General features: G+C 48.3%; 1 protein-coding gene across 4 annotated transcripts; it reads left to right on the forward strand.

Annotated features, from left to right (window-relative positions):
* Positions 1-167: 167 nt before the first annotated feature.
* On the forward strand, positions 168-16,074 carry LOC142925694 (olfactomedin-4-like). Of its 4 annotated transcripts, none has more exons than XM_076069050.1 (7): positions 1,041-2,649; positions 3,533-3,667; positions 4,379-4,472; positions 8,157-8,315; positions 8,914-9,120; positions 10,615-10,737; positions 14,930-16,074. In XM_076069050.1, exons 3-6 carry the CDS (start codon positions 4,398-4,400, stop codon positions 10,735-10,737), a joined length of 564 nt encoding a protein of 187 aa, XP_075925165.1. In that variant the 5' UTR covers positions 1,041-2,649; positions 3,533-3,667; positions 4,379-4,397; the 3' UTR covers positions 14,930-16,074. The 4 variants fall into 4 exon arrangements, 3 of the variants coding, with proteins under 3 accessions (XP_075925165.1, XP_075925167.1, XP_075925166.1); XM_076069052.1 differs by having other exon boundaries at positions 1,705-2,649; positions 10,643-10,737; XR_012942652.1 differs by lacking the exons at positions 4,379-4,472; positions 8,157-8,315; positions 8,914-9,120; positions 10,615-10,737; positions 14,930-16,074 and adding exons at positions 168-261; positions 579-709 and having other exon boundaries at positions 963-1,121; positions 2,381-2,649; positions 3,533-3,665.
* Positions 16,075-17,590: the final 1,516 nt, after the last annotated feature.

Consider the following 17,590-nt stretch of genomic DNA (forward strand, 5'->3'; position numbering starts at 1 on the left):
CAATAAACAGAGACAGGTGACTGTGTGACCGGTGGTGACCATGGCCGGTTGTGGTGGTGACTGGTGGTGACCGGTGGTGACCGTGTGGCCAGGGTTCATCAGCGCGGCACCTGAGGCCCGTGCGGGGCCGTGGGGGGGACACGCAGGGGGCGTGCGGGGGCAGGGCGGCAACAGTGCCGATGCCGGAGCCACGCACGACCGCCTTTCGTGGGGGAAACGCATGCGCAGCGCGATCCATCGCAGCTGACGAAGTGTGGAAATGTACGTACGTGTGTTGAACTTCTTTGGCACCGTACGTAGTCAACCGTGCTTGTCCCAGGCGCAGGGAAAAAGGCCAACAAACTAAACACAAAAAGCAGTTCTAAAGGAATGAGTTTTAGATCTACGTGGGTGAATGTTTATGTGGGAGTTTGTGTACGTGGGAGAGTGTGTGTGTGTGTGGGCGTATTTGTGAGTGTTTAAGCGGGTCACTTCTGAAAAAGAGCTATATAGCTCAGGACACCTTACCTGGTCAAATAAAAAATAGTGTAGTTTTAGTGTGTGAGCAACGTTGGCGGTGCCCTCTGCGCCTCTCACAGGCACCTCACTGGAGCTGAAGACCGACGCCAACAACGGGTTGCTCGCGTACGCGTCCAGCGGCGAGGACGACGACGGGCGGCACCTGGACATGCACCTGGAGGCGCAGCCCTTGTCCCAGCAGCCGCTGATGGTGAATGCAGTCCGTTATTTGCAGATGTTACACATTGGAGCTCATTACTTACAACAGTCGAAACATCTCCCTTCTAGCTGTATAGACAGAGAAAGCAGCGTAGTGGGGGAGCCCTGTGGGCCTCGATGCTCATAGTGATCTGGACATCACTTTAGACGTGACATCGTGATGCGCCCCGGTTGCGTTTGCACCCCAGAGGTGGCAACCCCCCGGCGTGACGTTGCCCGCCGGTCCGCCGCTTCGTGTCGCGCAGGTGGAGGTGGTGGTGGGCCCCGAGGCTCACGGGGAGCTGAACGTGGACGGCTCGGCGGCGAAGGCCGCCCCGACACGCCGCAGGGGCCCGGAGCTCGGCCTGCGCTCCCCGCTCTACCTGGGTGGCGTCGCGAGCGGCACGGGCCGGCGACACCTGCAGGTAGAAAGCCGCCCACGTTCGTCGTGCTGTGTCGGGGCGTTTTGCCCGATTCGAGGGTTTTATTCTGAGTCTTGTTGCGATTTGTGCCGTCAGTGTCACTCCGTGAAACGGTGGACTGTCGCGATGGCGCCTCCGGCTGTGCCAGCACCGGACATTCACCTTCCCCCCCGGGGCTGTGTCAAATGGCGCGGCTCGCCTGAGAGTTCCAAAGCGGAAATCTTATCCGATAACGTTCCCAATACGAGATGGGTTACATTGGTGACTCATGAAACCATAGGATTATTTACAAACCATGCCTGCTCTTCTTGTTGGCCCACCCATACTGGACATCTATGAAAAAGAGCCTCATAACTCATCACATTCCTCCTGCAGTCTAAATAAAGATTCTGCGTCTGATCTACAAGGGTCTGTACCAATCTGCCCCATCCTATCTTGCTGAGCAGTGCACAGCGCCGGCCTCAACAGGTCCCCAAATCGACGCCGTCTATGATCCGCATCCCACGGTTACCCTGCTGCTCCGCTGCTGGTACTCCTGCTGCTGCTCCTGCTGCTGCTACTCCTGCTGCTGCTGCTGCTGCTACTCCTGCTGCTGCTCCTTTTCCCGTTCCCGCCCGCAAGCCTTGTGCGGCGATGCGGCCAGCGCAGTTTCGCCGGGAGTCTCCAAACCTGAGGAACTGGAGGCGGTCACCTGTGGGAGACGTTCCTCATCCATGCTTGAGTCTCAGCCAGTTTTGTTCGACACTTAAAGTGGCGCTGCTACTCCGTGTGAGCGGCGCGCATTTCCGATGGCACGGACTCATAAGAGCACACGATCGCGAGCGCTCACGCTCGTTGACAGACTTATTGGTGTCTCTCGCAAAGCAGTGCGCCGCCCCCTGCTAGAGAATAGCCCGCGGAAGCGGATAATGCTGAACTAGTTCTGAGATACTTTTGTCCAAAGAATAAGGGGCACCACTTTTCCACCCGCCCTTCCACGTGAGAATTATATTCACTTCCATAAGGCCACGATGCGGCTGATGAGATCTGTACAAATCCATACATTTATTTTTTACGTTAATCAAATACGTTAAGGAGAACGAATTGTCTGCTTATTTATCTTTGTTATGTTCTCCACAATGGCGCGCAAAGTTATTTTGTGTTGTTAACAGTGGAGAGAGAGAGATCACATGTTCAAGGCCGAGTCAATGCCGGTGTTTGGTGTTGTTTGTATGTAGCTCTGTTTTGCGCTCGTAATGCATTTGTTTCCTGTCTTGCATTAGCGCGCTACGTGGCGCTGACTGTAGCCACGCGGGCCGAGAAGGAGGAGCGCCGTTCTATCGGGAGGCGTCGCGCGCCCCGGGTGTGCCGTCACCGCCCCCCCCACCCCAGGGCCGCTGAAGGGCCGGGCTGCGTGGCTGCGTGCGCGGGGCCCGGCTCAACGGAGCGTCCCTGGGGGAGCCAGCACACCGCTTCGCCGTGACGCCCTGCACCTCCGCGCCCACGACGCCCGGCGTGTTCTTCTCGCGCGAAGGAGGCCACGTGCTGCTGGGTGAGAGAGCCGTGCTGGCATTGTCGTCCCCCCCCGCTCCCTCGCCCCCAGCCAAACATCAAATAATCTGTTTAAACGCACGTTTTTAAATGTGGAGGGAACAACCGTCCTTGCCCCGCACAGTCCGATTATCGCGGTTGGCTACGTACGGAGCAAAAGAAGTTCAACCACGCGATGCAGCACAGCGAACCCCACGCGGGTGTCGTCATGCTGTCGCCTCGCCGCGTCACGACATGCAGCGGTGTCGTTATTTTGCTGTTATTGTTGCGGATATATTGTTTTTTTATGTTTCACTTGTCAAAGTAAATTTTGAATCGCTGCTTTGAACCTGGCGTTCCCGAGTTAAATTCATGGCCGTGGCCACCGCGCTACGAACCCGGCATTGTAAGTTGAATTCCTGGCTATGTCAAACGTTAGAGGAGAGCGATATCGGATATCGGAACCGGTCTGGGGCCTCCCCTAGGTTGGCTCGGCCTTAAAGGAGCATCCGGTGCGGTGTGTAAAACATCAGCGTTGGGAATGTGTGGCTCTGGCTACACCGCCTCCTTGTGTGCTGTGACAACGTTTATAGACGCTAAATAACAGTGTTCGCCCCAACAGTTGTTGGTATCACTGCACTTTTTTGCCACCCATCGAACGGAGACGGTCAACACATCGCGTGCGTTCAATTGCACTTCTGCGGCCGTCTGGAACGCTCTTCCTTCCGATATTAGGAAGCCAATGGAGCTATGCACTTATAAATTATCTAGATTGACGAACTTATTTCTTTAGAACTTTTTGTGTTTTGGTTTGTTGTCCTTCCCCTGCACCTCCGTTTAGCATGGTTGGCTACGTACGGGTGACAAGTTCAACATACACACACACACTCCCTCTGGCGCTGCAGACGAGGCCATGGAGGTGGCTTCGAAGCTGGATCTGGCGCTGGAGGTTCCGGCCGCACCACCCCTCGGGGCAGCTGCTGCACCTGGGTCGCCCGGGCGCCGCGCGATACCTCGCCCTCTACCTTCACGGTGGCCAGGTGATCGCCCGTGGTGCACGGACTCCAGCAGAGACGCGGCACGGAAACGGCCGCTGTCACATTCCGGCGATTGACACTTGCCGCACCGTCCCGGCCTGTGTGTTGTAGCCCTGTGCCAATCTGCTGTTGGAAGAAGGCCTTCCCATGCCGGGGGTGCCACGGTGGCGAGATGTTAACTTCCTCGCCTGGTGTACAGGAGGTTGTGGGTTTCATACCTACCCTGATGCCTGTATATTTGGAGTTTGCATGTTCTCTCTCCCCGTGGTCGCGTGGATTTTTCTCCGGGTCTTCCGGTTTTTCCCTCCACAATTTGAATCGATATGAGTTTAAAGTATTTTAGCTGCTATACATTTCCACGTGATAAGCCACTTCGTTGAGCTATCATTTGGGGCCAGATCGCTTCTGGAGTGGTGGGTGTAGCGATTAGCACGCTGCGCTATGAACCCAGTGACCCGAGTTCGATTCCTGTTCATGGCCAAAACCAGTGCCGATCACCGGTCCTGGGCTTGCTCTCCTTGGTCGACTCAGCCTCAAATGAATACATGGTGCGGTGTATAAACATCGACCACTGAGGGAGACAAAGGCGGTCGGGAGTGGTGCTGGCCACGCACCCCCTCGTGTACCGTGCCGGCCTTCATAGGGGCTCGCTAAAGAGCACTCGCCCCTACATGGGGGGGATCTTTGTCTTTTGTGCTTGCGTGTCGCTTGCAGGTGACTGTGCTGGCTAACGATGGCGTGGAGGAGTTCTCCGCCACGGTCTCCCCCACGCGCTCGCTGTGCGACGGCCAGTGGCATCGCATCGCAGGTGAGGCGCAGTCGCCATCCACTGCGACAGCTTCCCCTCTGGTGCCCGGCTCCAGCGTGCACCTTCAAGGCAGTCGATTTCATTGGAATGGAAGCTGGCCCAGGCTGCTTAGAGCAGTAGTGCCATGCCATCCTTTCCAAAATCCCATACCTTGTGTTCTTTGTGGAGCAGTTACGCAGTGGTCAGCGCACTGCACTATGAACCTGGCGACCTGAGTTTAATTCCATGCCACGGCCAAATATCCGTGGCGAGTGACATCTGAACCGGTTCCAGGCCACCTCCAACAACCCCTTCCATTTAGAAAACCACACTTGACCAGCGTGGTGAAGTATGGTCAAATAACCCTCATAACTTACACGGTGTGGGAGTGGATTGACAGAGGGGCTGTACATTCTTAATTGCGGTGTGCATTAGTAGCAGCAGTTGAACTCTGGAGAAATTTGTCTCTTCCACAGGAATGTGGAATGTCGGCATTTGAGATCAGCGCCCCCCTCACCCCCCCACCTTGACTTTGTAAGACCGTGTTGACGACACCACGATGAACACGCATTGCAGCTTCGAAATTATCACTCAAAGGAGATTAGACTTGTAAAAATAGCAGCCGTATTGAATGATAATTAACTTTCCGACCCGCCCCTACTGGATATCTTTGAAAAATAGCTTTATAGCTCATCAGATTCCTCCGGTCTTAATAAAGATTCTGATTCCGATAATTTAAAGATATTTATTTTTTAATTCAAGAGTCCATTGCTTTGGGAGATTGGTTTGGGGGTTCCGCCGGTTAATAATGTCTGCGTCAGAGTGATATGGTGAGTTGTACGTATGTATGTTTAACTCCTTTCACACCGTACGTAGCTAACCGTGCTAATCAGAGTTGATGGTCTCAATCTGGTCACCAATGACTGCACAATAACTGCTCATGATGTAACCTTACTATTTTCTCCCGTCCATTTGCCCATGTATGTAAACTAAAGTATGTAATATATCAGACGACTGACGTGGTGAAACACGCATTGCATAGTAAGGACGCACCATCTAGTGTGGGCTAAGGGATTATGGATTGAAGAGACTCCAGGAGTAGTTCTGTAACCTGCCTTGATCCGGCTGTAGGTAGACTCAGCCTAAAATGAGTACCTGTGGCACTGGGAAAACAAAGGTGGTTGGATGTAATGCGACAGACAGCCTAGTGTGCCACGGTGGCCTTACTGCAAGTTCGCTAACAGCGCTCGTCCCTTCTACATGGTGCAAGAGTAAAAGAGGAGTCTTTGGGGGGCGGTGGTGTAGCGGTGGTGTAGCGGTGGTGTAGCGGTGGTGTAGCGGTGGTGTAGCGGTAGTGTAGCGGTGGTATAGCGCTTAGCGCTACGCTGCGCTACGAACCCAGCGACCCGAGTTCGATTCCCGCTCACGGCCACCACCGGTGACGATTATCTGAACTGGTATCGGGCCTCCCCTAGGTCGGCTCAGCCTGAAATGAGGGCCTGGTGCAATGTGTAAACATTGCCACGAGGCAGACAAAGGTGACCGGGCGTGGTGCTGGCCACCGACCCCCTCGTGTGCCATGCCGGCCTTCATAGGTGCTCGCCAACAGCACTTGCCCCTACAGTCTGTTAAGGCTATACGGGGGGATCCTTTGTATTTTTGTTTGTTTTGTTTGTAGTGATCAAATAAAGATTCTGCTTCTGATCTACAAGGGTCTGTACCAATCTGCTCCGTCCTATCTTGCTGAGCAGTGCACAGCGCCGGCCTCAACAGGACCCCAAATCGACGCCGTCAATGATCCGCATCCCACGGTTACCCTGCTGCTCTGCTGCTACTGCTCCTGCTGCTGCTGCTCTTGCTGCTGCTGCTGCTACTCCTGCTGCTGCTACTCCTGCTGCTCCTGCTGCTGCTCTTGCTGCTGCTGCTACTCCTGCTGCTACTCCTGCTGCTGCTGCTGCTCTTGCTGCTGCTGCTATTCCTGCTGCTGCTCCTGCTGCTGCTCCTGCTGCTGCTGCTACTCCTGCTGCTACTCCTGCTGCTGCTCTTGCTGCTCCTGCTGCTACTCCTGCTGCTCCTGCTGCTGCTGCAGCTACTCCTGCTGCTCCAGCTACTCCAGCTACTCCAGCTGCTGCTGCTACTCCTGCTGCTGCTGCTCCTGCTGCTGCTGCTCCAGCTACTCCAGCTGCTGCTGCTGCTCTTGCTTCTGCTGCTGCTACTCCTGCTGCTCCTGCTCCTGCTGCTGCTCCAGCTACTCCTGCTGCTCCAGCTACTCCTGCTGCTGCTCCTGCCCGCCAGAGATGTGCGGCGATGCGGCCAGCGCAGTTTCACCGGGGGTCTCCAAACCCGAGGAGCTGGAGGCGGTCACCTGTGGGAGACATTCCTCACCCATGCTTTAGTCTCAGCCATTTTTGCTTGACACTTAAAGCGACGTTGCTATTCCAAAGAGCTATCTCTGCGTGAGCGGCGCGCATTCCCGATGGACCGGACTCGTGAGAGCGCGCGATCGCGAGCGTTCACGCTTGTTGACAGACTTATTCGTGTCTCTAACAAAGCAGTGCGTTGCCTCGTGCTAGAGAATAGTTCACAGAAGTGGATAACGCTGGCCTAGTTGTGAGATCATTTAGTCCAAAGAATGAGGGGCAGCACTTTTCCACCCTGAAGACGACCGCTTGTGTTGTGATCGAAACGTTGTAGTTTTTTGTTATTTTTTATTTTCTTTGAACCTATCTACGTGACTTTACCGCAAGGCCCAAGAATATTAATTCCTGCAGTCACGAAAGCTTTAACTCAAGATTTAACCATTAACTTATCTCCTATTTGTTTTAAATGTGGATCTCCCCAGTACTTTAAGCACTCATTTAGACCTCAATGAAAAATGTTTTCCATGGGGTAATTCCCCCGTGACAGCTGCCACTACACAGAGAACAAAGGGTGTTTGCATGGCATGGGAGTGGCACTCTGATAAATACGAGACCAGAGCACCTGGACACTACTACAGTTGTAGCTCATCCAGCAGTCACGATGAAGGCACTGCTCAGCATCGTCCTCGGTCTTCTCTTCCAGGAGCTCGCTTGCTCCACTTATGTAAGCTATGCGCGCTGTTGCAGGCCAGGCTCAATGTCTGACTAAATATATACTGGGTCACTGGTCGACTGGAGTAGGCATCTGACAAGTAACCGCAACTATAAACAGGTCCTTGCAGGGTGGGCTGGTAGGAACATTGGAATTTTTTTTACACCCAACAGCACGAGATTTCACTTCGTTAAAGTATTGAAAGGGGATGGACGGACGGACGCATTAATCTATTGCAGGCTGGTACACTGAGTTTACAACTTCGTTCCTACCAGTATAAATATAATAGATATATACTGGAATTGGTGCTGCTGTGTGTTAAAATAAACCTGGTTGATGTTAAGCGCGGGTTTCCTTAAAACTTTCGGGATGAACGATGGCTAATAGCTAATGATGACATTTTTTGCATTCTACGTGTATAATATCCATCAGACATGATCGATCCACTGCTAGATGAAGGATTCCCCAAGCCATCGCTATCTCTCGTGTTCTTGTCGTCTACTAAGCAAATGAATTTGTATAAACTTTGGGAACAATCCCTTTTTAAATATTGCGGTGGATATGCAATTGTGATGTTTAAAGTATGCAAGTTTGAGTGTGATGTCCTTTCACGTTGTGGTCTTCTCTTCAAAGCTGGTCCCTGGCGCCTACACTAACGGCTCCCGGGATGTGGAGGGCCAGTGCGTGTGTAACGTCTATCTGCCGGACCCCGTCTTCCCGGCCGACATGGTGGAGCAGCTGCAGCTCAGCACCCAGACGATTGCCACGGCCTTCACGGTGGAGTCACAGAAGGTGACCTCTTCTTATTTCACCAGGAGCTTAAACATTGCCCATTAAGCCAACATGAAACGCAAGGCACTGCACAGAGCGAAAAGCAAGCAAGTAAATAACTCACACAATTCTAAAACCTAATAAGCACGCAGGCTCATTAAACCACAGGTGCACATGAAATAGAATGTGGTTTGTAGAGGTAAATGAGGAAAACTAAATTCCTGTGAGTCATAGCCATTGAGGATTTGGCTGTCATGACTAAATTGTCTCTCAGGCTCATCATTGCGTGGGAGTGTTGTATTTCAGCCGTTCTAAAGCAATTCATATATTTGTGGGGGCCCTGAGCAGTATTTGATAAAACCCAGGCATTAACCTAACTGTCCTCAAAGATTCCTTGAGGAAGCAACCTTTCTATGTACGTATGTTGAACTTCTTTCGCACCGTACCTTAGCCAACCATGCTGATATAGTCATGCTAAGTTTATATATAGAAATTAATACAGCATTGCCAAAAACACAGTCCCGTACATTTCATATGATTGGTTGTTTATTAAGTCAACACTTGTAAAAGATCGATTGAAATGCGTTGGAAGGAGATAATATTCAAACTACGCCTACAGGTGGCAGAGAACCACGCCACGCTGGTGCGCTACACGGCGCTGCTGCGGAACCTGACGGTGCGCGTGGAGCAAATGGAGCAGGGGCATGACCGCTACACAGAGCTGGACTTTAAGCTGCTACGGGTGGAGATCAGGAAGATGGAGCAGCTGGTACAGCAGCTGAAGCTGGACGTCTCCAGCGCCACTCTCGATCGTCTACACCTCTCGGTTAGTCACGATTGTTGCAAAGCCAAGCAATTGTTTCCATCAGGGGTGCAGCAATGGCCACAGTTCCTTTTGGGCAGGTTTGCAGACTCAGGTTTTGCAGTTGAAGGTGGCACGTAAAAGGGGAGTACCTTGGATCACTGGAATGCGGAGGCAGCAGTTCTTGCAGTCGCTGGACTGTGTTGGATGGCTTCTTATAGAGAGCTGAATTGAACTTCATGAGACAATTTGTGAGGGAAATGTTAAAACAACTGCTTCAACATGTTACAGCAACTGCTTCAACATTTTCATAAATTCTGTGAAATCTGTACACGGTATCTGAACATGGAAAACCTGTACTGGACTTTCTACTGCATGCACGAAATGGTTTTGTTAATGCTCGTGAAAATGTGAAATTGCTTGCATAGGGATGAGGAATTGTTACTATGTAAAACCACAATGATTTATTACATCACTGCTGTACCTGGAGATAATGTTTTAACGTCATTTGTCTTAATTCCTATCGGGGTGTAGAAAGGGTTTCAGGTCTCAATACTCTTTGATATTTATTTACGTGTACCACACAAGCGCACTTTCCACAATAAACATACTGCCCACCATTAAAGGTTATACACGTGCTTAATTGCAGAGTCTATTGTTGGAATTTCTCAGGGTCGGGGGTTCCTATTTTAATGAACACAAGAGGGGTAGTCAAGTGGCTCACACGTGACATGTTAGTTAATGGAGTTTTCATGTAATTTGACACGGTGTGGGTCCCAGGATCACTGGGCCTGGGGGTCCTGGATGTATGGGGGGAGGAGGTTAAAGGGTTGCAGTTTCCAAGTATTAACCATTCACATATTTGAAAAAAAAGTGAATATCATGTTTACTGTATGATGTAATAAAATAAACTGGTAGGTTATGAAAACAAAACAAGAATTGAAATAAAAAAATACTTTGTTAGAGCTGCCTGAGGTTATAATTTTAAGCATTGTTTCCTCCAAATGAACATTTTAATTATTGATTATACAAATGTAATATGTGCCATATTTTTATGAAAAGTAATTTTCTTTCAGAGAAAGAACCGTAATACTATTAATTGTTGTAAATGTTCAGTGCAGCAACTCAAAACAGAACTTGCTATGTAGTGGTGAATTTAGCAGTTTCATGTGAAGGCAGATGCAGGCAGCTCAATTAAAATATATCTGGACTGGAATTATAGTTCACTACTTCTACTGTCAAATAAGGCACCGCGTGAATATGGCTTGCGTGGATACAATGTTGATGTTATCGCTTTGTGAGGGTTGTTCTCCTGGCACTCCCGTTAGTCCTCAAATGCCAGACAGAGTGCGGAAAACCATCTGTATGGGCGGGGATAGTGAGTGAGTGGGCGTGGTTATGTAAAAGTGGGTGGGCTGATGGAGGGAGGGCCCTACCAGCTCAGCACATTTCCCAGTTGAGTCTCCCAGACATTTGGTAGCCCTGCCCCTACAGTTGACTTGTCACGTGCAATGACAGGAACAACGTGCTGCTCATCCGACGCCAGGTGGACACTGCGCAAGCAGCTGCAGGACTGCCAAGAGGAGGCCTCTAATGCTGGCCAGCCCCCCGGCAGCAATCCTGGCCAGCAGCCCCCCATAGGTGAGCTCCATATATCAGTGGTTCTCTTCAACCTATACGTCCACTGCAGTAGATAGGGGTAGGGTTAAGTGCAATACAAGTGCAACTCAAATACAGCAGAAATACAATAATCTGCGATGCCATAATCCGTAAATCCCTATAATTTGCGGATTATTGGCTGTTCGCAATCGTTCCTGCAATCCGTGGCACACCGTGGCAGATTGATTCCACTCTGTGGACAGCCAACCACGAACATTAGACGTGGCCATGGTTCTTCAGAGCTGCAGGGGTCGAGCTGTTGGGAAATTCTGAGTTAAGCTCTTTTTTACTTTGTATTTGTTTGTTGCATCTGCACATCTTAGTTGTGCTTAATAGAAAATAATGTTTGCAATTTTTTGACTTGTATAGCAATATTTTAAACTGCTAAATCGCTCAATATCGACCCCAAATGGCAGATTGCACTTCTTGGGAATTAGAAAAATTTGAAACCTCATAATCCTCACATTTACTGCGAGTTACCTTAGCTACTAGTCACGTGTCATGCTTCCTCTGTAATCTGCAGCTTTTTTCCAGATTAGCAGAATCGCGCTGCCGATTCCTGTTGTAATGCGCTGCACACCGCATCAACATTAAACATTTTCGTGTATTAGTTGGTCTATTATTTTGATATGCTCCGCCATATCAATGACAATTAGTGGATCATTGCTCTAATGCCCAAAGTTAGCGAGTAGCCTCTACTTTATAGTGGCTTTAAAACAAAAGCAGTTGGTCTGTGACCGCATCTGCGACATGTTTGCTTTCCTGCTGCACATATTTTATTATCTGCTTGTCTTCCTAAAATCACGAGGGAAGTTCATGGTTGGAGCATTCCTCAATATGCGGAATTGTTTTTTCTCATAACTCTCAGATTTTTGTTGAGATATGCGGTTTTGCTGTTTTTTAGGCCCTGTTTTATTTGGAGATCACTCACTTGGGCTTCCTCTTCAAGCCCTGCCCCTTTGTCTTTACAAAGCGACCACTTCCATTGTGGCCTGCCCCTTCCTCTATTGGCTCCGCTCCCTTCTATTTAGACCCTCCCCTTTTCACTTGAGACCCCAACCCTTCCTACACTCCATTTTCCTTTCGACCCTGCCCCTTGTTGCTTCGAGTCCCATCCTCTACCTACTTTGGCAATGCTCCTTCTCTTTTGAGGACCCACCCTTCTTTAGACCCCTCTCTACGTCTCTTTGTTTCGGTTCCCCTCTTCATCCAGACACAGGGTTGGACTTGTTTGGGTGGTGGTGAGGGTTGTGGAGGGTGTGGGGGAAGTGTGCACAAAGCAGTGGTAGTGGTGGTGGTGACCAGGGACTTGTGGAGCTTGTGGAAGGGGGGTGCACAACAGTGGTAGAGGTGACCGGGGACAGCAGTGGGTATGGGTGGGTGGAAGCAGTAGAGGTGGGGTGGCTTTGTGATGATGACCAAAATCCCTCATAGAGCAGCAGTATATCAATTGTGTGTCTAAAATGTCTTCTTGTTAGTTTAGTGGAGTGTATGTAAGTGGATTACCCTGTATATATTTTAAAGAGTGAAAGTAGTAAGCTCTTATTCTTAGTTTTTTCGGTAAAGTCACGTTGAAGAGAAACAACAAAATAACAAAATATATATAAAACAATAAAAAATTCTCACGACGTTTCGACCATAACTCAAACGGTCATCATCAGGTGTGTCGGTTTGCATAAATGTATTTTTAAAACGGAACATTTATTTATTTATTTATATAAAAAAAAACGTTGGCGTCACGCGCAGCGATTGGCAGTTTGCCCAGGACTAGTCCATCTATTTTTTTTGAAAAGAGGAGGGGGGAGACGAAATTTTTTATAATGTATGCTGTCTGAAAGCCACTGGAAGCGTGAACAATCAATCAAGAACTGAAATGATTTATCAAATCTTTCCAATGATTGCTAAGATAGAATCCATCTTCTCGGTTGAAATTGTCTCTGTGCTTGTATATGTGGATAGCCTCATGAACGAATCTCTCATGAATGATATTGTAGTTCTCTCAGCTGACAAAGGCAATGCTACTGTCATCATGGATAAAATAGAATACAACAACAAAATTAAAGAATTACTCGACGATGGTAGTTATACAAAAAATAAAAGAGATCCCACCAACAGCCTCGTCACACAAACCAACAAAATAATTTCTGATTCAACCGCATTAATTGATCAATCTAAACAGTTTTCGTTGAAACCTTCTGCTGCCAGGCCACCAAGATTATACGGCTTACCAAAAATACATAAAGTTGATACACCTCTTCGTCCCATAGTCTCTACTATCAGCTCCCCCACCTACAAACTAGCTCGTTTTTTGTCTGAAATCCTGCGTCCTTTCACTGGAAAGACCACCTCTGCGGTACAAAATTCTACTCACCTGGTATCAGCAATCAAGGGTATTTCCCTGTCCCCAGACGACCTGCTTGTCAGTTTTGATGTAGTTTCCTTATTCACCAAGGTTCCTGTACCTGACACCATTGCAATCATTGAAGACTTGGTTCATCAAGGACTAAACACTGAGGTACCCCCCCTGGTGAGACACTGTTTAACCAATACATACTTCACTTGGAATGGAACTTTCTACAAACAAACTGAGGGCACCCCAATGGGCTCCCCCCTTTCTCCAGTTATAGCTAACATTTTCATGGAGAAATTTGAGATTGACGCCATCCAGACTGCCACTCTGCGCCCAACCTTATGGAAGAGGTACGTGGATGACACTTTTGTCATCTGGCCACATGGCCGGCCTGCTCTAGACCAATTCTTCGACCACATCAATTCCATACACCCAGCCATCAGATTTACCATGGAAGTCGAAATAGATGGCAAGATACCTTTTTTGGATGTCCTAATTAAAAAGAGACCTGATGGTTCAATGAGCCACTCTGTCTACAGGAAAGCTACCCATACGGATGCTTATCTGAAACCGGATTCCCACCACCATCCATCACAGAAGAATTCTCTCATCAAGACTCTGTATCATAGAGCCCAATGCATATCCGACCAGGAACACATAAGCAGTGAACTCAAGCACGTACACCAAGCTCTTAGGGCTAATGGTTACTCCGACTATACAATCCGCAAAGCTATCACTCAAACCATGAAGAAGAACCCTCTTGAGGAGCTTTTCAAAACCATCACTTTACCCTACATTGCTGGGATCACAAAAAAGATCTCCAAAATCTTGAATAAACACAAGATCCAGGTCCGTTTCAACACATTACATAAAAATCCGTGATCTGGTTCCGTCTGTAAAAGATGTGATTCCGGACATACAATACCCTGGTGTCTACAAACTAAGTTGCCTCTGTGGTAGTAGTTACATTGGAGAAACCAAACGCCATGTCTCGGACCGCATTCGTGAACATAAAGCAGACCTTAAACACGGTAGGACCAACACCTCGGCCGTAGCAGATCATTGTTCTAATTCAGTAGGCTCACATGCCATTGACTTTTCCAAGACGGAGGTTCTTTGTAAGCCATCTGGCTTCCATGAGAGATTCGTTCATGAGGCTATCCACATATACAAGCACAGAGACAATTTCAACCGAGAAGATGGATTCTATCTTAGCAATCATTGGAAAGATTTGATAAATCATTTCAGTTCTTGATTGATTGTTCACGCTTCCAGTGGCTTTCAGACAGCATACATTATAAAAAATTTCGTCTCCCCCCTCCTCTTTTAAAAAAAAAATAGATGGACTAGTCCTGGGCAAACTGCCAATCGCTGCGCGTGACGCCAACGTTTTTTTAATTTTTTATAAATAAATAAATGTGCCGTTTTAAAAATACATTTATGCAAACCGACACACCTGATGATGACCGTTTGAGTTATGGTCGAAACGTCGTGAGAATTTTTTATTGTTTTATATATATTTTGTTATTTTGTTGTTTCTCTTCAACGTGACTTTACCGAAAAAACTAAGAATATGAATTACTGCAGTCACGAAAGCTTTAAATCAAAATTTTAGTAAGCTCTTGTTTATGGTGTTACACTCATCCATTGGTCGTGATGGACATTACCAATTCCTGTGCTGGTAGCTGAGATTGAAGTTGTATATTTGTATTAATACATGCGTGTTTTATCATTTTAAAATCATGATTAGAAATTTCAATGAACTTTTTCTCCGAATGAAAACATAAAGAACATTTTCTAAAGTGCTGTATCATCTCTTTGCAGGCTCATGCGTGCACAGTGGCTTGCAGAACGTCAGCGCACCATTTGTTCACATTCTGAACATGCAAGGTGCAGCGTTCCAATATAGTGCATTCGGGAAAGACCCACTCCCACTGAAGGCACCTGAGGATGTGTATTGGTGATTTAGCAGCAATCAGGTTTACTTTACTGTGATGCAGATGTTTTCTAACTACCGGGCACTGCAGACGTATGTGCAGATGGAACAAAAGACCCTTGTGGATCTGATTGTGGTTACGGAATGGATGCGATGATGTACAAAAACCACATGTTTTACAGATGCTCTACTGGTGTCTCTGTTTGCAAATATAACCTGACAGCCTCTACAATTACCAGAGTAAATCTCCCCCAAGCGTCAGGAAGCAATTTGTATCCTTACCTGGGCTCTACCTATTCTGATATGGATTTCTCTGGATGAACAAGGTCTGTGGGAAGTTGTCCCTTGCTTTATTTAATTATACTTACCTTGCTGTTGTTATTAGCAGCTGGACTACCACGCAGTCCAAACCCTCAGTTAGCAATGGCTTCGTGTTGTGTGGAGTCCTGTACCTCACGTGCACCTCCAGCCTTAAAACTGAAGAGATCTACTTTGCTTTTGACACCAAAACTAACTACGAGAGGTTAATGAGCATCGTGATTGCAAAGCCCTTGGAAAAGATGAGCAGCCTTAACTACAACCCAGCTGATCACAAGCTGTACATGTATAATCAGGGATATTTGGTTACTTATGATATGACCTTTAAACCCATATAATTGATAATAATAATACGTAGTTCCTTAGGGTTTTCATTGTATGCGAGCGTCAACAAAGTAATTCAATCTGTGGAGTATGATTGATAGCTGCCAAGGGCATATACTGCACCGTGTAATTTTTTTTAAATGAGCGTGCATCGGTTATTTTCCCCCCATTTAAAATAGATGATGCTGCACCATTTGTAGATCGAGACAAACTCCAGGTGTGAAATACATAGAAATTATATAAAACAAACGTTATGCTCCAATTATGACAAGCAAATGCATGGATGCTGTGAATGTGGCATTGGTGTTTATTCAGTTCGGTATTTGTTCTAAACGCCATTTAAACGGCAATAAAAAAATAACTTGCGCTACGCGGGAGTTGGTCACCAGCACAGCTGTATGTGGAACTTCTTTCGCACCGTACGTAGACAACCGTGCTAATCGGAGATCGTGGGCATTTTGGGTTAGCAACCTCACTGTGCACTGCGTTTTAATCACAATGCAGCCGCCTCAACAAGAACAAATGGTGGCCCAGCTATGCAACTACTGCAACATCCTGCGTGTTAAGACAAGTTTGGGGAGTGCGCCTTCTTGTCTGCTGGGCCTAACTAAAGCTTGGAACTCACTTCCTACCAAATGGTGTGCCGAGACAAATTAAAACATGTCGGAAACTTCAAAAATCGAATCTTTTCAATCTTCAACTAGGAATTTTAAAAAATGTGATATGCTGCTGGCCAGTGTTGTAAGCTGCACAATACAAGAGGGCCTCTCACCTTCGTCAAGTTACATTCCTAGAAAAGGTGCAGGAAGTCAAAACAACGTAAATCGAGTCCGATTTTTCCCAGAGAAACAATGGAATAATAGGGTTTCCGATTCCAGCCTTGCGGAGGGGTGGAGTTGAGGCGACTTGGACCCAACCCCATAGCCAATCACAAGCTGGCATTCGCTTATAGTCCTGCTTATACTTGATTAATGAATACAATTGTTAATTTGTTCGTTAAAATTAGTAAGTCACATGTTAATTGTTGAGTGAATTAAATGTACATTTATTTTTAAGTTCTATTCGTAGCGCCTTCATTCAAGGCGCTTGACAAGGGTTTTAAGTGGTACAATGAGTGCAGCTCCAGGTGATATGGTGAACAGGGATGGGGGGGTATGGGAGGGAAGTTGGTGGATACGGGAACTACCGGTGGGTACCCAGGGGATGGAGGGAAGGATTGGCCAGGGAGAAGAGGTGGAGGTCTTGAGGGAGGAGCGGAAACTCGAAAGGGGGAGGGTGCTCGCTGCTTCATGTGGAGGGGAAGTTTGTTGCAATGCAAGAGGGCGAGTAGGGATAAGGAGCAGTCATGGGGATTGTGCACAAGGAGAGGGGGAACGGTGAGGAGGAGTGCGAGAGATTGAGAGCGGAGCGAAGGGGCGTAATTGGAGACGAGGGAAGCGAGGCAACGGTGCGGAGCTTGAACAGACACCGGTAGCAGAGGGAGAGAGCCCAGTGGATTTGTATAAGAAGGGCGGAGGTGCAGGGAGCAGTGTGGTAGCTTGTAAGTGAAGCGTGCAGACGTATTTTGGATCTGTTGGCAGTGGAGTGAATGCGTAGGCTGGGAGACCGAGTAGGAGAGAGTTGCTGCTGTAGTCTAATCAAGGGAAGATGAGTGTGAGTGTATCGGTAGGTTGGCAGTGGACTGAGTGATGAGAGGGCGTATTGTGAGAATGTTTACAAGGTGGAATCGACAACTGCGGGTGACGGAGATGTGAGAGGCGAGGGGGGGGAGTCAGAGAGGACGCCGAGGGTGCGGGCCAAGGGGCCGAGGGGTGAGCGAGGGGGAGGGAGATGATGGTGTGGGTTGGTGGAGGGGGGGGAGATGATGGTGGGGGTGGTGGTGGTGGAGGGGGGAGATGGTGGTGATA

This window comes from Petromyzon marinus, chromosome 23 (assembly GCF_048934315.1).
Source record: "Petromyzon marinus isolate PM22_M1 ecotype Great Lakes invasive population chromosome 23, UKy_Petmar_22M1.pri1.0, whole genome shotgun sequence".
Lineage (NCBI taxonomy): Eukaryota > Metazoa > Chordata > Hyperoartia > Petromyzontiformes > Petromyzontidae > Petromyzon > Petromyzon marinus.